General features: G+C 43.0%; 1 protein-coding gene across 25 annotated transcripts in view; it reads right to left on the reverse strand.

Annotated features, from left to right (window-relative positions):
- Positions 1 to 20,079, reverse strand: part of UBR5 (ubiquitin protein ligase E3 component n-recognin 5) — a 159,671-nt gene extending 139,592 nt beyond the window's left edge. For 15 of the 25 annotated variants that reach the window (XR_010159302.1, XR_010159306.1, XR_010159307.1 and 12 more), the window contains exon 1: positions 19,379 to 20,079. Coding sequence is in view for 13 of the 25 variants with exons in the window: in XM_016959749.3 (XP_016815238.1) it covers positions 19,379 to 19,440 (62 nt within the window). In the remaining 12 variants the exon portion in view is untranslated. The remainder of the gene's footprint in view (positions 1 to 19,378) is intronic. The other 10 variants (XR_010159303.1, XM_016959751.4, XM_063816509.1 and 7 more) reach the window with 5 other exon arrangements.
- Between the last annotated feature and the right edge of the window lie 3,043 nt (positions 20,080 to 23,122).

Below are 23,122 nucleotides of genomic sequence, written 5' to 3' on the forward strand. Positions count from 1 at the left end.
AACAATGAGCCTGTTATCAAAGAGGTCTCCCCACAGCTCTCCCAGATGACACTCACAAGCACAAACTGAAGGAAGAGCAAGTTTAAAGAGTAGCACTGCACCAAAGATAAGAATGTGTAATAAATCACTTAAAGATACTACAAAGAATAGTAGTTCAATGGGCTTTCCCATCATTTTCAACTGATTACAATTTTTAATAAGACATTTCAAATAGATAAAATGTATGAAAATTAAACACTACATATTTCAAAAGTGTTTCATGCAACATCTTGTCACTAGAATGTGAACTCCACAGGGGCAGACATTTTTGCCTGTTTTCCTGACTGATGTAGTCCAAGTGTCTGGCCCAAAACAAGCCCTCAGTAAATTATTTGTTGACTAACAATGAATGAATGAAACTTTAAGTCAATTTTTTTTAAATGCCTTATGGGAATCTTCATTTATATTTAAGTTATGATGAAAATTCTGGTCAATTTACTAGGGGAAAAAAAGGGCTTAAATTTTACTCCAATTTTTTTACAAGTTGTCTTCTCCCAGAGTTAATTCTGAATGTAAAAACGGAAACAACAGGCGGTGGTTCACACTAGTAATCCCAGCACTTTGGGAGGCCAAGATGGGCGGATCACGAGGTCAAGAGTTCGAGACCAGCGTGGCCAACATGGTGAAACCCCGTCTCTACTAAAAATACAAAAAATTAGCCACGCATGGTAGCACACGCCAGTAGTCCCAGCTACTCAGGAGGCTGAGGCAGGAGAATCGCTTGAACCTGGGAGGTGGAGGTTGCAATGAGCTGAGATCACGCCACTGCACCCCAGTCAGGGGGACAGAGCAAAGTTTCTTTTAAGAAGTTTCTAGAGCCAGGCATGGTGGCTCATGCCTGTAATCCCAGCACTTTGAGAGGCTGAGGAAGGCGGATCACTTGAGGCCAGGAGTTCGAGACCAGCCTGGCCAGCATGGTGAAACTCCATCTCTACTAAAAATACAAAAATTAGCCGAGCATGGTGGCACACGCCTGGAGTCCCAGCTGCTCTGGAGGCTGAGGCACAAGAATTGCTTGAACCAGGGAGACGGTGGTTGCAGTGAGCCAAGATCCTGCCACTGCACTCCAGCCTGGGCAACAGAGCAAGACTCTGTCTTAAAAAATAACAATAAAAAGTTTCTAGAGGAAAAAATATTTTAGATGAAACTAAATTACTATTCTTTATTCAATGATTTTCACGTTCTTATTTTAGGTGAATAGTTAAATAAGCTAAAACATTTTCCTAGGAATTTATTCTTTTTCTTTTTCTTGAGACGGACTCTCGCCCTCACCCAGGCTGGAGTGCAGTGGCACAGTCGGCTCACTGCAACCTCTGCCTCCCGGGTTCAAGCCACTCTCCTGCCTCAGCTTCCTGAGTAGCTGGGATTACATTCGCACACCACCACGCCCAGCTAATTTTTGTATGTTTAGTAGAGACAGGGTTTCACCATTTTGGTCAGGCTGGTCTCTTAACTCCTGACCTCATCATCTGTCCGCCTTGGCCTCCCAAAGTGCTGGGGTTACAGGCGCGAGCCACCGCGTCCGGCCAGAATTTATTCTTTTTCTATTATTAAAATAATATATACTCATATACAGAAGTATATAAAATACAAAATCATATCAAGAAATATCAAAAGTAATCAACCATAACCCAGAGGCAAGTATACCGTCATTTTGTTTTAGCACTTATGAAACTTTAGTCTTTACCACAGTTAATATCATAGACTTTTTCACCTCTTAGATAGAAAAACACATTATTGTCTTTTATTCAGCTCCGTGATTCTACTGGTCTCTCCAAAAGATCTGCAGTTTTTTTCCCAATAACAGTGAGGCATTTGAACCGAATCATCCATTCAAGCTTGATCATCCTCATTAACAATGGCAAACACCAACAACTTGGCTGGAGAGAGGTGAAGTACATTCTTTGTAGCCACAAAATCAAGCAACTTGCCTACATGGAAAATGGAATTCACACTCCTTAGTGCATTGGTTCCATTACTCTAAGCCTAACCAACTACATTAACCAGTTATGGCCAATTTATGGCCTAGCACATCTTATTTACTTGATCATGATATGACCAAAGTCATTATTGAAGATAATTAACAAGGTATCCTTTTCTACAAGAACATTATTCAACTGATTTGAAACTCTATGTACTCATCAGTCTAAGCATTCTGGGCTTCTTTTAGTTCCTCAAATACACAGCAGTCTCTCACGGTCTCCACATGTGCTGTTCCTTCTGCCTAGAGAGCTCTTCCAGTTCTTAACACCTTGTCCTACGTCCTACATCCTACAGCTCTCCCACCAGCCTCTCTCAGCCTACCTCCTTTTCATTCACAATCCCTATTCTCATTTTCAACACTTCTTCAGGTAAGCTTTTCCCCTGCCCAAGACTGAACTGGTGCTTCTAGTGAAGAATCCTGAACTTTCCCTTTTCACTGTACTTGTCACACTGTCCTGTAACTGTCTCTTTTTCATGAACCAAACACCACCACCAGACACCCAAGACTAGAACTGACAGGCAGCAGACGCCCCCAAATCTTGCTGAATAAACACTCTTTTAATGATTTCAGATATATCTATTTATATAGATACACACACACACACGTATCTGTTTACATATATACAAACACAGTGTATTCATATTTATAATTACATATATACACAAACATACATACACACAAACAGTGTGTGTTCACATTAATATATAATTACATACACACACACACATAGAAAAACAAGTAACTTCCTCTACCCTTTTCAAAGGAAAAGCAATAAGGCTAAGTTAATGTAGGGTGGAGTCTTTGCCACTTAACTAATCTAAGCACTCCGGCCCTCAGTTTCCTCAGCTATAAAATAAAATCCTAAAATCGTCCTTGGTGTAAAGTTTTGATGAACATCTCAAAACATTCTATTCAGCAGTGTCAAGTCACAAGGTAATATCTATTACAGTCTAATACACAGAACAATGGGTTTCCTGGAAAACAGAAGTTAAAAAGTTTCTCATTGAGCATGTGGCAGTACTAGGACCTAATAAACAGCATTTCCAAAAAACAAGAGCAACACTCTTAATCCATTAGAAATCAAAGGTAAACAAACATTTTCAAACTCAGAAGGTGATATGCCATCATCAATGCGCTTTTGCTTTATCATATACTTGATAAAGCTGCACTCCAGCCTGAGTGACAGAGTGAGACTCCATGTCAAAAATAAAATCAAATAAAGGGGGAAGGGGTCGGGGAGCAATACAGAAGACCTGGGGATGTTTTTTAAGAGCTCCTCTTCAGTTAAACTAACCAGACGGCAAGAGCTTAGAAAGCTCTATTTTCTGCCCACTACTCCTAAATACCTATTAGAGTAAGTACAAAAAAAGGAGAAGAGCAGGTCTGAGGCAGGAAATAAGAATCAAACCTTAAAATGGCAGAACTGGCCAACATATATCAAATGTAACTCATAAAACAGTATCTATAGCTCTACAGTCACACAGATTCAAGGCTGAAATGAACTTTCAGACATTAAATACACCTCCTCATCTTACAAATGAGTAAAATGAAACTCACTGCATGAAAATGACTATGTGACTGTTTAGTGGAATGACCAAGCCTCCTAACTCCAACTCTACAGTCTTTCCAGTTCTCAGAGCTGTCTTCCATAGGGCCTGTGGTAGGTACACAGTATCTTTCGGATACACAGTATCACTCTTCAAATTCTGCAGGAATTGCTTGATAATTAGTGTCAATATCATAAAACAAACTTTCCAAAGATAGATAAAATTTTATTACAAAACTTAACAGATATATCTAAATTCAAATATATATATATGTGTGTATATATATATATATATATTTTTTTTTTTTTTTCTTGAGACAGAGTCTCGCTCTGTCACCAGACTGGACTGCAGTGGCGCGATCTCGGCTCACTGCAACCTCCGACTCCCCGGTTCAAGCGATTCTCCTGCCTCAGCCTCCCAAGTAGCTGGGATTACAGGCACACGCCACCATGCCCAGCAAATTTTTTTGTATTTTTAGTAGAGACGGAGTTTCACTTTGTTGGCCAGGATGGTCTCGATCTCCTGACCTCGTGATCTGCCCATCTCGGCCTCCCTAAGTGCTGGGATTACAGGCGTGAGCCACCACGCCCGGCCTGGTCTCATTTTTAAGTATCTCTGTGAGAACAGCATTTGAAGAGGCCACATAGTCAATCCCAGCCTGTGCACAATGAGCAAAAAGACTCTCTGCAAGGCTCAGATATCCTATCTTCCCTCCATCAATGCCTATAAACCAAAATTCACCCAGCTCAAGAAAACTGAAGGAAGAGGATAAACCAGTCCCCACATCCTGCAACCTAGTCTTCAAAGTCCTTCCTACACAACCATTAGATCCTTCTTCCCTATCACTTATATATCAATTAGCACTTAATTCCTTCTTTACATGTCTGTCTCCTCATCAAACTGAAAGCTCCATGAGGGCAGAGGCCAGCCATCTTTGTATTCCAGTGTATACACAGGTTAGCTGGCAAAGTATTTGTTGTATTGAGTTAAAGAATAAAAATCTAGCCTGGTGCGGTGGCTCACGCCCGTAATCCCAGTACTTTGGGAGGCCAAGGCAGATGGATCACCTGAGGTCAGGAGTTCGAGACCAGCCTGGCCAATATGCCGAAATCCCGTCTCTACTAAAAATACAAAAAATTAGCCAGGCATGGTGGCGGGCGCCTGTAATCCCAGCTACTCGGGAGGCTGAGGCAGGAGAATTGCTTGAACCCAGGAGGTGGAGGTTGCAGTGAGCCGAGATTGCCATTGCACTCCACCCTGGGCTACAAGAGCGAAACTCTACCACAAACAAACAAAAAAAAATCTTTTTCCCACTTCCCTTGTTCACTTATTTTCCATTCATCAACATAATTAAGTAAAAGAAATCACGGACAATCATAGATTCACAGTTCTTTCTCCAAGTAATTCTATAATATAAAAACCCTTTTCCAAATATTCCACGTTCATGGATTGGAAGAATCAGTATTGTTAAATGTCTATACTACCCAAAGCAATCTATACATTCAATGCAATCTCTATCAAAATACCAATGACATTCTTCACAGAAATAGAAAATACAATCCTAAAATTTATATGGAACCACAGAAGACCCAAAATAGCCAAAGTTATCCTGAGCAAAATAACAGAATTGGAGGAATCACATTACCTGACTTCAAACTATACTACAGAGCTATAGTAACCAAAAAAGCATGGTACTGGCATAAAAACAGACACACAGACCAATGGAACAGAAACGAGAACCCAAAAACAAATCCATACATTTGCAGTGAACTCATTTTCAACAAAGGTGCCAAGAACATATACTGGGGAAAAAACAGTCTCTTCAATAAATGGTGCTCAGAAAATCGGATGTCCATATGCAGAAGAATAAAACTAGACCTCTGTCTCTCACCATACTCAGAAATCAAACTGAAATGGATTAAACTTAAATCTAAGAGCTCAAAGTTTGAAATTTCCCCCCAAAAAACTGGGGAAACTCTCCAGGACACTGGACTGGGCAAAGACTTCTTGAGTAATACCCTACAAGCACAAGCAACTAAAGTAAAAATGGACAAATGGGATCACATCAAGTTAAAAAGCTTCTGCAGGCTGGGCATGGTGGCTCATGCCTGTAATCCCAGCACTTTGGGAGGCCAAGGAGGCTGGATCACAAGGTCAGGAGTTCAAGACAAGTCTGGCCAACATGGTCAAACCCTGTCTCTACTAAAAATACAAAAATTAGCCGGGCATGGTGGTGGGCGCCTGTAATCCCAGGTACTCGGGAGGCTAAGGCAGGAGAATCACTTGAACCCAGGAGGCAGAGGTTGCAGTGAGGCGAGATCGCGCCACTGCACTCCAGCCTGGGCAACAGAGCAAGACTCCATCTCAAAAAATAAAAATATAAAGCTCTGCAAAGCAAAGAAAACAATCCACCAAGTGAAGAGACAATACACAAAATGGGAGAAAATATTTACAAACTATCCACCTGATAAGGGATTAATAATGAGAATATCTAAGGAGCTCAAACAACTCTACAAGAAAAAATCTAATAATCTAATTAAAAATGAGCAAAAGGTCTGAATAGACATTTCCCAAAAGACACATAAATGGCAAACAGGTATATGATGAAAAAAAGCAATTCCCTACCACAATCACAAGGGCATGGAAACAGGAGTTAAAAAAAGACCAAATGATCTAGCCCAACTCCCTCATTTTACAAATGAGTTGTATCATTTACTCAAGGTAATATCATCATATGGCCAGTTAGTGTCGGATACAAAGAACAAATTTACGATCCTGCTTACTCCAACTTACATTCTATCTACCACCACATCAGACTGTCTAAAAATTTAAATCACTACATAATATATATTATCTCATCAAATTTTTTTTTTTTTTTTGAGACGGAGTCTCACTCTGTCGCCCAGGCTAGAGTGCAATGGCGCGATCTTGGCTTACTGCAACGGCGCGATCTCGGCTTACTGCAACCTCCACCTCCCAGGTTCAAGTGATTCTCCTGCCTCAGCCTCCTAAGTAGCTGGGATTACAGGTGCTCACCACCATGCCCGGCTAATTTTTGTACTTTTAGTAAAAAGACAGGGTTTCGCCACATTGGCCGTGCTGGTCTCGAACTCCTGACCTCAGGTGATCAGCCAGCTTCGGCCTCCCAAAGTGCTGAGATTACAGGCGTGAGCCATTATGCCCAGCCTATATCTCATCAATTTACAATCACATCTAAAAATGTAAAGTTTTCTTTAAACTATGTCTTCAAATCTATGTTATCTTAAACAATTTTTGGCTGGGTGCAGTGGCTCACACCTGTAATCCGAACACTTTGGGAGGCCAAAGCGGGTGGATCACGAGGTCAGGAGTTCGAGACCAGCCTGGCCAACATGGTGAAACCCAGTCTCTACTAAAATTACAAAAAATTAGCTGGGCGTGGTGGCAGGCGCCTGTAGTCCCAGCTACTCAGGAGGCTGAGGCAGGAGAATTGCTTGAACCCAGGAGGTGGGGGTTGCAGTGAGCCGAGATGGCACCGCTGCACTCCACCCTGGGTGACAGAGCAAGACTCTGTCTCAAAAAAAAAAAAAAAAAAAAAATCAAAAATGCACATGGGGAAAATGTCTCTATCTCTAGTATTTTGACATGGATGCCAAAAATATCTGGCATAATATGTTACCATTGAAGGAAGTTGGGTGATGGATCCATGGTACCCCTCTGTACCAATTTTGCATCTTCTTTTGAGTCTGTAATTATTTCAAAATAAAAGGTTAGAAAAACAAGCTAGGTGCAGTGGCACTCACCTGTAATCCTAGCTACTTGTCTGTAATCCCAGCTACTCAGGAAGCTGAGGCAAGAGGGTTGCTTGAGCCCAGGAGTTCAAGATCAGCCTAGGCAACACAGCAAGACCCTGTCTCAAAAAAAAAGAAAGGTAGAAAAACAATACATGGCATACCCACCTGATGCCACTCCCTGAGCTCACTAATCTATAACCTCACTCTTCTCCAAGCTTTCTCCCTGAGCCAGAAAAAGTTCCAAACACGTCTCAACCCGAAGTTTCAGGACGGTTTGGTGTGGCAATTGAAACACACCAGCTATCCCTGGCCTAGCACACTTTTTGCACATGAGAAGCACACAAGCATTTACTCAACAAGAAAAACTAATCTAACACTGTTCTCAAACTCTGTGCAAGCAATAGCATGGCAAATATTTACACAGCCCAAACTCTACCTCTTGTAGCAGTCTTTCATAGTGCTACTATCTATGGATGAGCCTCATTTCTCCCAACTAGACTGTGACCTTACAAGCACCGAAATGCATTTTAAAAAGCTATCCTTTCAGTATCTCACAGTTGTGTAGAGGACCTAGAATTTATGTAACTTAATCTAAATTTTTCCAATTTCGTGGTTAAAAAAAAAGAAGCGAACAAAAATAAACTACTCTAGCTTAGAGAGAGACACACAAAATCAAGGAACAGGAAAATACCCTATTCTCAAACAGACAGGTATAAAACCTGTAAGTCTAAGGAGAAAAGGAAGGTTGGAGGCAGTGAAGAACTGGCAAGTTTGGCCCTATTTGCCATCATCAATCAATGTTAAGACAAAGAAAAGAGGGTAAGAGCCTTTTTACTCAGTGGTCTTCAAGCTTTGCTGCTCCTGATGACAGTCCATCCCATGAGAAGCACTGTTTTAAATCAAGAGACCTCCTAACTGGGAAAAGCCACAACAATCCATGATTTTACTACAATTTGACTAAGTTATGTTACTCATACAATAATTTCAATTCAACTGTCCGAAAAACCTTCTACTTTAAAAAAGCTTAACCATATCATGTCCCCGATCCCCAAAAAATGCTATTACCTCTCAATAATGTCTTAAAATTGACCAAAGGAAGACAAAGACTGAATCTACATGTCAATTGAAGAAGCTTTTACATTCCCAGAGCCCTCTGAAGAGCAGAGAGACCCTAGGGAAAAGCAAAATACCAACTGTCCTCGAGTCCCTGCAACTCTAGAGTTTGATGAAACCATAAACATTCAGGGATGGTATGGGGTGGCTGCTAATTCCTGTACTGTACTACAGTACTGACTCCTGTCTCTGCAGGCAAGTGTCGTATGTACTCTTCAGTAGCTCTCAGCTCTCAAAAGTAGCAGAAAGATGAACAGATGCCAACAAAATCAGTCCACATGTCATCTCTGACCTGCAAACCATGGCCTGCCAACCTACACTACAGAAGTCACTCATTTCTGTTTCTGCATCCCCTAGACAGTGACAAAATCCTACCAGGAATCGTCTCATGTAGCAGGAATTTGGGTTCATCTTCCTATTGGCGACTATAGGAGGCAAAAAAAAAAAAAAAAGTACTTCCCCCAAAAACAACTACAGAAACAAAAGGTCCCACTGCCCATACTCCCCCTACTCAATTATTCTCTAATCTACATGTAATAATCAGAATACCTGATAAGCAGAAAAAACACAATCACTTAAGGAAAACACCTAAGGATTTCCTGGAGATGAAGACAAGTTTAAACATCACTAGAAATATAAGCCTATTAAGAGAATGAATGTTTAGCCAGGCATGGTGGCTCATGCTTATAATCCAAGCACTTTGGGGGCTGAGGCAGGAGAATCACTTGAGTATCAGAGTTTGAGACCAGCCTGGGCAACATGGTGAAACCCCATCTCTATGAAAAACACAAAAATTAGCCAGGTATGGTGGCACGCACCTGTAGTCTCAGCTACTAGGGAAGCTGAGGTGGGAGAACTACCTGAGCCTGGGAGATTGAGATTGCAGTGAGCCAATATTGCATCACTGCACTCCAGCCTGAGTGACAGAGTGAGACCTTGTCTCAAAAAAAAGAGAAAGAGAATGAATGTTTATAAACTACACTCACCCACAATTTCGTAAAAATCGTTTGATTGCTGATGTTTCCTTAAAAGACTTAAAGCAGGGTTTGTAGAGGCAGATGATGTTACAGAGCAATAATTGGACAAGTTCGAATTACTTCTGGACAAGAAACAAAGCCACTACTACAACATAAGAGAACAGATAATCAGCTGAACAACCTAATACCCCTCTCCCCAAAGCCTTCCATATAAAACTCTGTTTTCATCATTTAGAAATTAAAATAACCCTACCATATTGTCTGTGCTTTCTTAGCTTTCTCCATCAAATTAACTTCCTAATCTCAAATTTAGCTTTTCTTAAGGCTTAAAAAACCATCTTTCTCCACTTCTCACTTCATAACAAGGAGGCTGTCACGGAAAACACCCAAATGAATTTCCACCATGTCCCTAAGTAAGAGTCTTGGAGACACAGTTAAGGCCATCTCTGGAGTTCCAGGTTGTCTGTGAGGTAGACCTGGTATCTGAATTCAAGTAAAGACCTGGAATACCTCATCGCCTGAATTCTGAACAGCAGATTCATGCTGGAGCAGAGCCAATTTCTTGAAACGGCAGGTTCTCGACACTTCTATATCACAGAAATGGAGCCTGAACTCATGGGGAAGAAAATAAAAACTTATCTACTGATCCATTCATCACAGTGCTTTGTAGACTAGCCACTATCATCATCTTTATAACTAGCAATCTAGAATACAACCATTACATTTAATGGAATTCTAAAATATAATCTTTTTACATATACTAGAATGTTTTTTAATTAACACAAAAATTTGCTGTCAAGAAAAATCTAGGTTTTTATTATCAGTGGACTTTTCCTATGAAAAACATTGTGATAAATTGAAGCCAAGAAAAACTTCAGGCCAGCCATGGTGTCTCCTGCCTGTAATCCCAGCATTTTGGGAGGCCAAGGTGGGAAGACAGCTTGAGGCCAGGAGTCTGAGACCAGCCTGGGCAACACAGCAAGACCATGTCTCTAATTTTAAAGAAATAAATAAGGCCAGGCACAGTGGTTCATGCCTGTAATCCCAGCACCTTGGAGAGGCTGAGACGGGATAATTGCTTGAGCCCAGGAGTTCGAGACCAGCCTGGGCAACACAGAGAGACTCCATCTCTACAAAAAATTAAAAATTAGCCAGATGTGGTAATGCAAGCCTGTAGTACCAGATACTCAGGAGGCTGAGGCAGGAGGATCGCTTGAGCCCAGAAGGTCAAGGCTGCAGTGAGCCATGTTCACATCACTACACTCCAGCCTGGGCAATAGCGCAAGAGCCTGTCTCAAAAAAAATTAAAATAATAAATAAAGAAGAAAAAAATAAAGACTAGAGAATAGCTAGAAAGAGTAAACTACCCAAATTTATATCAGCTAGAAAGCAGATTTAAAAACTGTGGTACAGTCATGAAATAAGTACTACTTTTTTTGTTTGTTTTGAGACAGAGTCTCACTCTGTTGCCCAGGCTGGAATGCAATGACACAATCTTGACTCACTGCAACCTCCACCTTCCCAGGTCAAGCAATGAAAATACTACTTTTAATATAAAAGAAGAAACTACTACATGCTGCAACACAGATCTGTTGCAAAAGCACTGTTCTAAGCAAAAGAAAACAGACACATGATTCCATTTCTATGAAATTCAAAAAGGAAAAGCATTACAGTGAGAGAAAGCAGAACAATGGTTGCTAGGTAGCCAGGACCTAGCCTAGGGGGAAGTGACTGAAAATACAAAGGGAAACCAGGTAACTTTTTGGGGTGATGAAAATGTCCTGTACCTGGATTGTGGTGGTGATTACACAACTGTACACATTTGCCGAAATTCATCAAACTGTACACCTAAAATGGGTTAATTTTACTGAATGTAAAGTATAACTCAATAAAGATGAAAGAGTCAAAGACATTTTATTAAGTGATACTGTCAGAAATTGAACAAATAACAATACTTTAGCTGTGCAAGTAACATAAACTGTGTATTTACAAGTAAAATAACATTAAATATTAATACCTTCTTTAATATCCTGACAAAATGACAACGTTACAAAGCATGGTTATCTAAGAATTTATCATATTTCTAATTTGGAAGGGGTTTTGTTACCACTACACTGATTGTCTCAAGAAAGTAATAAGAAATATGATCTCAGAAAATAATTTCTTATAGCCAAGTTCAATTGACTAATACCTCACCTGTCTATTAGTTTATGAAAATGCTGCAAACTTTTCACATGACAATCTTATTTCTCAAAGTGACCCCATGGAAAAATCACTGAATTTCAAGAATCCTGTCTTCTCATCCTTATCTAACAATTACAAGTGACTGCTGACAAAAAATGCTGTCATACCGGAGGTTAAGAAGTTATAGCACTGAGGCCTGGCACAGTGGCTCACGCCTGTAATCCCAACACCCTGGGAGGCTGAGGCAGGTGAACACCTGAGGTCGGGAGTTCGAGACCAGCCTGACCAACATGGTCAAACCCCGTCTCCACTAAAAATACAAAATTAGCCAGGCGTGGTGGCTCACACCTATAATCTCAGCTACTTGGGAAGCTGAGGCAGGAGAATCACTTGAACCCGGGAGGCGGAAGTTGCAGTGAGCAGAGATCACGCCACTGCACTCGAGCCTGGGCAACAAGAGCGAAACTCCATCTCAAAAAAAAAAAAAAAAAAAAAAAAGTTACAGCACTGAGCTTTAAGGAACTAAATAATTCCCCAGTGGCCCCTTCTTCTAAGGTTACAATCCAAATTCTAAGGTTATTCTACAAATGTCAAATTTTTTAACATGTTAGAACCCAATCAGCTTTATTAAGTAAAATTATCAAAATTGTCAATCAGAAATAAGCATTTATGAGACAACAGGAAAATCTGGGCAATTTTGTTATTAAGGTTTTTTCAGGTTTTTTTTTTTAAGGCTTCATATTTTGAAATATATAGTGAAGATACAGCAATTAAATTACCTGATAGAGGAGAATAAATGGGGAGAGAGTTGAAATCAGATTGGCCATGAGTTGACAACTGTTAAGACTGGGTGATGGGAACATGGTTGTTCATCATACTATTCTCTCTACTCTTGTATATGCTTAAAATTTTCCAAAATAAAAGGCTTAAAAATAATACTCAGGGGAAAACTTAAAAACCAGTTCTAAAAATAAACCAACAATTCATAACCACAGTGAGCCAAGAGAAGAGGCTATTTTCATTTGACCAGAATGCCAAGGAGTCAAAATGACAGAAACATGGATGCTAACTAAAGTCTGTTTTCTTAATTAGAAATATGTATAATATGGGCGAGCGCAGTGGCTCCCGCCTGTAATCCCAATACTTTGGGAAGCCTAGGTGGGCAGATCACGAGGTCAGGAGTTCAAGACCAGCGTGATCAACACAGTGAAACCCCATCTCTACTAAAAATACAAAAATTAGCCAGGTATGGTGGCATGCGCCTGTACTCCCAGCTACTCAGGAGGCTGAGGCAGGAGAATCGCTTGAACCCGGGAGGCGGAGGTTGCAGTGAGCCAAGATTGTGCCAAAATGGCACCACTGCATTCCAGCGTGGGCAAGAGCGAGACTCAAAAAACAAAATAAATATGTACGATAAAATGAGGGAGGGGAGACATTAAGTACATCCTCCTGTAACATAAAATTGCTTCCTTTAATATACCTTATAAGACCTACGTCCATGTAACTCAGTCTTCAGCAATTAAATTTTCCTTTGGAAACTATTTCCTAAATAACCTAATTGTCTAATTGTTAGGGGGAAAAACCCTGACCTTTCCTAATTTCACCTATTATTCCTAGTCGTATTCCTGTGTATCCTGTAATTTTCTTCACAAGTGTCTGTTTATTCCTAGGCCTATGATTCAGTCACAGATTTCCTGATTTATAAAATTGCTCTGCCTTTGTTTTGATTTTCTATTTTGCTTGGCTATTCTACACCCTGCTGTTAATCTTACTTAAGCAAATTCATTTAAACATTTTAGTTAGGCCAGACTGTACTTTTCCAATACAATAAATCTAGTATTGGTTTTTTATTGTTTGTTTTTGGTTTTGTTTTTGTTTTTGAGATGGAGTCTCGCTCTGTCACCCAAGCTGGAGTGCAGTGGCTCAATCTTGGCTCACTGCAACCTCCACCTCCCAGGTTCAAGCAATTCTCCTGCCTCAGCCTCTTGAGTAGCTGCAACTACAGGCATGCACCACCACGCCCAGCTAATTTTTGTATTTTTAGTAGAGATGGGGTTTCACCATGTTGGCCAGGCTGGTCTCAAACCTCTGACCTCAGATGATCCGCCCACCTCAGCCTCCCAAAGTGCTGGGATTACAGGCATGAGCCACCGCACCTGGCATAATGCATTTAGTATTGCTTTTAGGTAACAATCTCAATAATCAAATGGTGAGATTTTTCACTGATTTGGTAATATGATGCTCCATCCCACACAACCTAATGTCTGGGGGGTTTTTTGATTGATTTTTTTTGTTGTTTTTTGGTGCACCACAATAAAATTTCAAGCAGCTTTCAACTATTATAACCTCTACTCACCACAACCTTTGTTATGCTTCATATAATCCCTGGCATATTTTCTGGCTCCTACTGAGTGAAGATATGCCTGAGTCTTTAAAACCTCAAAGTTCTTAATAAACATAATGAGCACTCACTGAATGCCAAGACTTGTGCAAAAACACACTTTCTATGCCAACACTATCCAAGAGAACTTTCAGTGATGATGGCACTGCTCTGTATTTGCACTGTCCAATGTGGTAGTGAGTAGCTACGTGGGGCTACAGTGCACTTAAAATGTGACTAGCTACAGATGAAGTGACTTAAATTTTTATTTAATTTTAATCAATCTCAATTAATTTTTTTTCCTTTTTTTTGAGACAGAGTCTTGCTCTGTCGCCCAGGCTGGAGTGCAGTGGCGCGATCTTGGCTCACTGCAACCTCTGCCTCATAGGCTCAAGCTCTGTCTCACAGGCACAAGCAATTCTCCTGCCTCAACCTCTTGAGTAGCTGGGATTACAGGCGTCCACCACCACACCCAGCTAATTTTTGTATTTTTAGTAGAGATGGGGTTTCACCATGTTGGCCAGGCTAAGGGGTCTTGAACTCCTGACCTCAAGTGATTCGCCCGCCTCAGCCACCCAAAGTGCTGGAATTACAGGCATGAGCCACTGGCCGGGCCTTAATCTTAATTTAAATAGTCATGTTTTAAAAATTAAGAATACATATTGCGGCCAGGCACATTGGCTCATGCCTGTAATCCCAGCATTTTGGTAGGCTGAGGCAGATGGATCACCTGAGGTTAGGTTCAAGAGCAGCCTAGCCAACATGACGAAACCCCATCTCTACTAAAAATACAAAAATTAGCCAGACATAGTGGTGTGCGTCTGTAATCCCAGCTACTTGGGAGGCTGAGGAAGGAGAATCACTTGAACCCCAGGAGGTGGATGTTGCATTGAGCCAAGATCGGGCCACTGCCTCCAGCCTAGGAGACAAAGCAAAACTGTGTCTCAAAAAAGAAAAAAAAAAAGAATGTATATTGCTTGAAATATTCTTCATAAAAGTCATTTTCACTTATTTTTACAACCAAATGCATTGAAGATCATCTAGGATGGGCTTCCTTAACCTTAGCACAACTGACATTTTGGACCCCGTAATTCTTTGTCGTGGGGGCTATCCTATGCATTATAGGATGTTTAGCAGCATCTCTGGCCTCCATCCACTAGAGGCCAGTAGCAATGCCCCAGCTGTGACAATAAAAAATGTCTCCAGACACTGCCCAATAAGGGGAGGGGGTTGTGTGTGGAGGGTGCAAAATCACACCAAGCTGAGAAGTACTAATCTAGAACTAAGAGTCGATTCTGCTCTCAATGCTAAGGATATTCTAGGGCAACTCTTTTGAGTTCCTGCTTTGCTATCTGGAAACCAGGCAACACGTAAAAAGTTAAAAGTAACCATCTCTTCGTAATGTTTTCCACAGAATCCACATTATAATATTGATCTTTTCCCATCTACTGTCTCAACTGTTCCTCCCTGACCTTGAGGAGAGTGCTACACCTAATTCAGAGATTGATGTGGGGGGTTCTAAGAGGTTAAATGACTAGGCTACCAGCGCAGAGTTTGAAACTCCTGTCTATAGTATCTTACCTTGTGTTATGACACCTGAAAGGGAAACTCTAAGCTTAGAGAAAAATCCTTTTGATATGACAATCTCAATAAAGACTGTTTATGACTGCACAATACGTTGTAATGCCAAAAGGCAAATCTCACAGGAAAATTCCACATACAGACAAGCAATAAGAACTGGTTTGTTTCGTAACTAACCTGCATCTTGAGGAATAATTCAGGACAAGGACAATAAATGCCATAACCACATCACCTTAAGAAGACCTATCCTAACCTAGTACCAAGAAAAGGTTAAGAGGGTCAGCCTCTGAAAAAAAGGCATAAACCCATTAGGAGCCCTGGAAAGAGCAGTTGAGGGGAAAACGGAATCAAAACACTAAGACAGGTGGCCACACTGCCTGAAGGCTGGGATGTCTGAGACAGCAGAACCATTCTGGAATACAAGCCACGTGAAGTGGAATGGAGCCCTGGACTTTAAAGAAAAGTCAGAAGACCAATCAGGTGGACCTCAGCTGTCTCTCAGTAGTTGTATCCCTGCATAAACACTGTAAATCTCTGTGCCTATTTTTTCAGCTCATTAGTGAGGCACTTTCCAGGCTATTAGTGAGGCAGGCCTTTCAGCTCTCCCCTCAAGCTCGAGGAACCACATTCTTTATATTGTTTTACTGTTTCTCTGAGACAATGTTTTAAGCAGGAACATAGTACTAACTCAAGAAATCCATTGGAAAGGAGATCAAAATGTCCAAAGTATCTGAGCACTGAATGGTTTCAATTCAGCTCAATGAATATTTGCTTGAGGGCCCAGCATTCTGTGCCAGGCACCTTGTAATCATTCTGGGAAGTCACAGCCAACATCCTCTTCTTTCCACCCCAGCCATCCCCACCTGTATTTGTCAATTTCATCCTGGCATCATTATTATTCATTATTGGCAAGTCTGAAAACACAAATTATGAAAAAAAGATACTTTTTTATGCTTTGTACATTTTAGACACTTGAGACATCAGACTATGATGCTGAACAAAATATTTGACTTTATAACAGGATGTGGGTAAAGAAAGAAAACGTATTTGGAGAAGAAAACACTACTGTTTTGAGGACCAAGTTTTCTTCAGCTGAGCAATTTATTTGCAGTACCATTCTGCCTGTCTAATCTTACTACTTTTATTCCAAAGTATAAAGTCTATCTATTTACACCCTTTTCATACATAACTATGATTATCATTTTATTTGTGACTCTCATACATTTCTCATAATAAAAAAAGTCAAGCTACAGTAGCAGTCTCTTTTTTATTGCCCAAACTTACTAAAACTTGGTAAAGTTTTTATCTTTAGATGAAAATACGCTTATTCTAGTTAATTAAAAGGTTCCAGAAAACCAGTCTCTTTTGGAAACAGATTTTTCTCAAGTGACAGGTTGATCCTATTACTTTACAAGTAGGTATGCAAAAAGGAGCCTTCCTTTTGAAAGGGAAACACAGAACAGCTCCTGCCACAAATCAGCTACTTCAAAACTTAGGATATGTGCCTATCTTAAATGCTGCCTTCACAAATCTCAAAAGGCAAGACATGTTTACCGCTACTAGATACAACCATATAGCTCTTTATAATTTCACCTACGGCACCTTTCTATTTTTCAAATATCTGCCACCTTGATGCACATGTTATGACTCAAGTCTACTTTTTTCCTAATTTCATAAAAATTAAAAGTCACTATGATCTAAATATTTTTAATGTTGTATAATGATAGAAGAATCAAACAAAGCTGATTGTTTATACTAGGAATGGAAAAAGAAGAGTTAGCATTTAAAAAGATACATTACTTGTAAATTTCTCAAATAGCTGAAGCAAAAGGAATGCTCAAAAATGAATCAAAGTGCCCAACACAACCGCAAAATAGGTTTTGGCATGCACAGCCAACTGAGTAAGCTAGTCAGGTTTCTTGGTACATAAAGTTAGGACTAATATAGAAAACATGCCCTACCTCTCTTCTCTCTGGTGAGATTTTCTAAGTAACAAGACAAGCACTACCAACACGGTTCTGTTAATGACCGTAGAGCTATCCTCACTACTAGCCTGTTTCTAAATTTTACCAAAAAATTTTATGTTAATGTCTCCAAAAGATCTTTAATGAAGTAAAGTCAGGCTAAGAACCACATAACAAAATGTTAAATAACTAAAAAGTTATTTCAGAATTTAAAGGAACTATGTGACAACTCTGAGTAGTTAGTATTTTCAGTAAGTATTTCAAAAGATTCCCAAACATGTTAAATACAATATGGCTACAGCAAAGATTAGGCAAATCCGAACCAAGTGCAGAAACTAAACCGCCAGCTCTGGATTTAAAAGCTGTCTGCTCCACTTGAGGCGGTTAGATACACTGACACAAGAGGCCAGTATCTCAGCAGCAAGTTAGGCCTCTTCCTCCCTCTGGGAAGCGCATGACAAATAGGGCATCATGCAACTTAAGTCACCCGGTCACTTAGCAAAAATTCTATGTAACTTCTAAACTTGGGACCAGATGGCCTTCTATACGCAAAAGAAATGTAGAGAGCAGTGAAGTACTGGGAGAGAGGAAGACTTAAAATGCTCCACTTTGTGATCCTGTAAACATTTAGCCCATCATTAGATCTGAGTCTTAGATTCTAAGACATACTTTAATGGAGGCCTCCCTCAACCTCCTGAGTCTGTTTGCCAACAGTGAAGGAACTTTTCCTGCCTTATCTCAGTTCCCTGAGAGCATGCGGCACTGCAATTCAATATCCTAAACTGGCAAGGAACGGTGGCGGAAGAAAAGGAGAAATCCAAACCAAAACAGCCTTCTTATAAAAGACAAAAAATAAAATAAAATCATAATTCATCCTCCGCCCATAGCAAACCCAACCCAGAAGTTTACAGCGTGTTAAGAAAAGCAGCATTGCGAACTGCAAACGTAAGAGTTTTCCTTTGACACTCTACGCACGGTTTTCAGCTGTCAAATTACAACTCAGGAAAACACTATCATTAGAATAGAAAAGGAAACAAAAAAGCTCGCACCACAGGGGCTAGTAGCAGGAGCTGCCAGCACCATTTCAGGAGGAGAGTAAAGGGAATCCAATGCACTTCCCCACCCCCGCTTGAATCCATCCCCTCCCGGGGCAGGCAAACCTCACTGCAGGGGCTCAAATTTAATAATAATAACAATAATCATGGCGCTTCCTCCCTCACTCCCTCCCCCAACTATCACCTCCCCACCCCCCGCTCCCAGCAATCTGCCGGGAATCGGCTTCTCTCCCCCACCCCACCCCGGGATCCCCAGGTCCAGACCACCCCACCGGACACAGCTGCCGGGGGCCCGGGACAAGCCCAGCCCAGCCCAGCCTACCCCGGGGCCCCTGGCCCCGCTTCTCCTCTTCCCTCTCTTTTTACCTCCACCATCCCCCATCCGCATTGTCTGTCTCAATTCAACTTTGACTAATATGGATTCCTCGGGCCTTGGCCGGGCAGTAATTACCGCCTGCCCCCCGGGAGCCAGAAACCTCCCCCCCATCTCCGCCGAGTTCAACGCCGCTCCTTGCGGGAGGGGGAAGGGGGTTTACAGAGCGCTCTCCAGTCTACACCGCGGGTCCCGTCTACACCGCGCTCCCCCCGCGGCCCCCTGCCCCCGGGATGAGAAGTTTGCCCCGGAAGGAGCCTAGCAGGAGGCAGTAAGGACCCCCGCACCCCACCCCAGCTGGCCGGCCGGCGCGTAAACACCCGCACCCGCCCAGCACGGCCCGTGGGGGAGGGGAGGGAGGGAAGGGCGCCCCTCCCCCCGCGCCCGCCGACCCGCCAGCCCTATTACCTGTCATTGAGCTGGTCCTCGGTGCCCGGCAGCGGGTGAACCACGAAATGGATGGACGTCATGGTGCTTTCCTTCTCGTCCTCCTCTCGAGGGCGGCCCCCTCCCGCTCTCGCCCGCCCCCCAGCCCTCTACCCCTCCCCAAAACCCACAGCCGCCGCCGCCTCCCAGTCCCCAAATGGAGGGAAGCAAATACGCAGGGGCCGCCGCCGCCTCCCTGCCGGGCGTGTGTCCGCGGCCCGGAGGGGCGGGCAGGAGGGCGAATCCACACGCCACCCGCTCCCCCGGCGACAGCGCGGAGTGCGAGACAGGCGGCCGGGACCAGGGGCGCGCCGCCGGCCAGCGGCAGACGGGCGTTGGGAGAGGGGCGGCCGGGGGAGGAGAGGGGCGGCTGCTGGCTGCGGGCTACGGGGACGGTCTGGTCCCGGCGGCGGACGGGGTCCGGACTAGGGGAGGTGAGGAAGGAGGGGAAGGAGATGAGCCCGCACCGCGCGTCACTAGCGAGAAGCCGACGCCGCCATCTTCACTTCTGCCCCAGTTTCTCCGTCTCGCAGGCTCCGCTCCGGAGCGGCGGGGGAGGGGCAAACGGGAGGAGGAGGAGGGAGGAGACCGGCGGGCGGGGGCGCGGCGGCGAGAGGCGGGGCTCCGGGAAACGGGCGGCAAGGCCCCCTCGATTGGGCGGCTCAACGTTGTCGGGCCACGACGCTGTAAGGCGCGTGCCGATTGGTCCGTTCGGCTCCCGAGCCCAGCCCCGCCGGGGGTGGGATGTCTCCAGAGTGAGTGTTCCGGAGAGCACGTGTTAGGGAAGGAGGAGGCTGCGGGCTACCCTGCCGGGAGGGAGGGTAAGTGTGTGTCCCAGAAGAGGCGAGGAGGAAGAGGGGCTCTTGTGTTCTTTCGCCCGGATTCCCCTGGGGCAGCCCTAATTATTTGGCGGATCCTTAGGGGTTTCTTGTTGCTTCTCATCCTTCATCCGCAGTTGTATTTATGGTGGAAGTTGGTAAAATCAGTTAAGGGGCAAGACATATACAGCCTTTTATTGGAAAAGTAAGGAAGTTATGTAAGGGCCTTTCCAGAAGGAGATAGTAGGATCCTGGAGTTGACTTTGCAGCAACTTCTATTACCTCGGTCTCCCCAGTTTCCTCACCACCATCACATGCCCAAAGACAAAATGTGGAAATTTCCACTAATTTCCTGATATAAATGATTCGTGATTTTTTATTACTTTTAAATGAAAGATGATAAACCTGTTCTACAAAGGAGTTCAATTTATGATCAGTGGAATCAGAACGGAAAATTCTTTTTTTTTTTTTTTTCCCGAGACGGAGTTTCGCTCTTGTCCAGGCTGGAGTGCAATGGCGCGGTCTCGGCTCACCTCAACCTCCGCCTCCCGGGTTCAAGCGATTTTCCTGTCTCAGTCTATGGAGTAGCTGGGATTACAGGCATGTGTCACCACGTCCGGCTAATTTTGTATTTCTTTTTTAGTAGAGATGTGGTTTCACCATGTTGGCCAGGCTGGTCTCGAACTCCTGACCTCAGGTGATCCACCCGCCTCGGCCTCCCAAAGTGCTGGGATTACAGGCCTGAGCCACCACGCCTGGCCGAGATAGGATCTTTTATACCGAGTTTCTACTATAAGACATTTTCAGAGTTTTGGCCACGGCGCACAGTGGCTCACGCCTGTAATCCCAGCACTTTGGAAGGCCGAGGATGGCGGATCACCTGAGGTTGGGAGTTCGAGACCAGCCTAGCCAACTTGGTGAAACCCCATCTCTACTAAAAATGCAAAAATTAGCCAGGCATGGCTGTGCGCACCTGTAAACCCCACTACTCAGGAAGCTGAGGCAGAAGACTCGCTTGAACCTGGCAAGTTGCAGTGAGCTGAGATCATGCCACTGCCCTCCAGCCTGGGCAACAGAATGAGACTCCATCTCAAAAAAAAAATTTTTTTTAATCAAATAAGTCTGGTTTTTTTTCCCTAAGGAACCAATTCATGACTTTCTTCTCAAAGGTTTCTATGACCTCCTTTAAAAAATAAAGTACCTCTTCGAAGGCAAAAACTGAGAACATGACGTTCCTTCTACAGAGGTGGTCTGTTAATGAATTACACACACACACACACACAGTTTTGCTTAGGAAGTTCTTCTGAGCAAAATTTATGAAAAAATACTTATAAATCAGGACAGACCTGGTACCCTCGAGGCAGATAATGGAACACTTTTGTAGGTTACCAGCTCAACCATTGGCCCAGATTAGTTTAGACTAAAAAGTGATTTCAAGGTCACTATTAGATGTCCCTGGGAGCCCTGAGGAAGGAAGGTAGACCAGTAGACACTGCTAGATTTCAAGCCAAACAGATCTAAAAAAAAATTTTTTTTTTTGAGACGGAGTCTTTGCTCTGTCGCCCAGGCTGGAGTGCAATGGCACGATCTTGGCTCACTGCCACCTCCGCCTCCTGGGTTCAAGTGATTCTCCTGCCTCAGCCACCCGAGCAGCTGGGATTACAGGCGCTGCCACCATGCCTGGGTAATTTTTGTATTTTTAGTAGAGACAGGGTTTCACCATGTTGGCCAGGTTGGTCTCAAACTCCTGACCTCAGGTGATCCACCCACCTCGGCCTCCCAAAGTGTTGGGATTACAGGTGTGAGCCACTGCGCCCAGCCCAGATCTAAATTTCAGTTGTTTCTGCTACTTAACTACGTGGCCTTACTTGGATTTAGATTAGTTAGATTTGGCCGGGTGCACTGGCTCACGCCCATAATCCCAGCACTTTGGGAGGCCGAGGTGGGTGTATCACCTGAGGTCAGGAGTTTGAGACCAGCCTGGCCAACATGGTGAAACCGTGTCTCTACTAAAAATACAAAAATTAGCCAGGAGTGTTGGTGTGGCTGTAGTCCCAGCTACTCCAGAGGCGGAGGCAGGAGAATTGCTTGCTCGAACCCAGGAGGTGGAGGTTGCAGTGAGCCAAGATTGTGCCACTGCACTCCAGCCTGGGCGACAGAATGAGAATCTGTCTTAAAAAAAAAATTAGTTAGATTTAACCTATCATTGCATCTTTTTTCCTCATTTGTTAAATATTCCATACTAATAGATCTATCTACACAGAGTTGCAGTGAGATCTAAATAAGATAATGTATGTCAGACACCTAGGACACTTCATATACATAGTAGGCTCAGCAAATGGAAACATTTACTTGTCTGGTGCTATGTTCCACTTTTTTTTTTTTTTTTTTTTTTTTTTTTTTTTTTTTTTTGAGGCAGGATTTCACTCCCATCACCCAGGCTGGAGTGCAGTGACATGGCCTCGGCTCACTGCAACCTCCACCTAGCAGGCTCAAGCAATTCTCCTGCACTGGCCTCCCGAGTAGCTGGGTCTACAGGCACAGGCTACCACGCCTGGCTAATTTTTGTATTTTTTGTAAAGGCGGGGTTTTGCCATGTTGCTCAGGCTGGTCTTGATCTCCTGGGCTCAAGCGATCGGCCCACCTCGGCCTCCCATCTATGTTCAACTTTTACACCTTATACCTTTTAATACTTGAATCACACTATAGGGTAAATTATAATATCCCTGTTATCTAGATGAGGACACTGGGGCTCAAACACCTGAGGTAAGTGCTGAAGCTGATACTGAAACCCCGGTCTTCTGACTTGGATTCCATTGTTCTTTCCACTATACCACTGCTGCCATCTAGAAGTTAATAATTTAGAAGGAACAGACTATTCAAAGCCAATAGAGAAAAAAATTATATG

The sequence above is a fragment of the Pan troglodytes genome, chromosome 7 (assembly GCF_028858775.2).
Source record: "Pan troglodytes isolate AG18354 chromosome 7, NHGRI_mPanTro3-v2.0_pri, whole genome shotgun sequence".
In the NCBI taxonomy this organism is placed as follows: Eukaryota; Metazoa; Chordata; class Mammalia; order Primates; family Hominidae; genus Pan; species Pan troglodytes.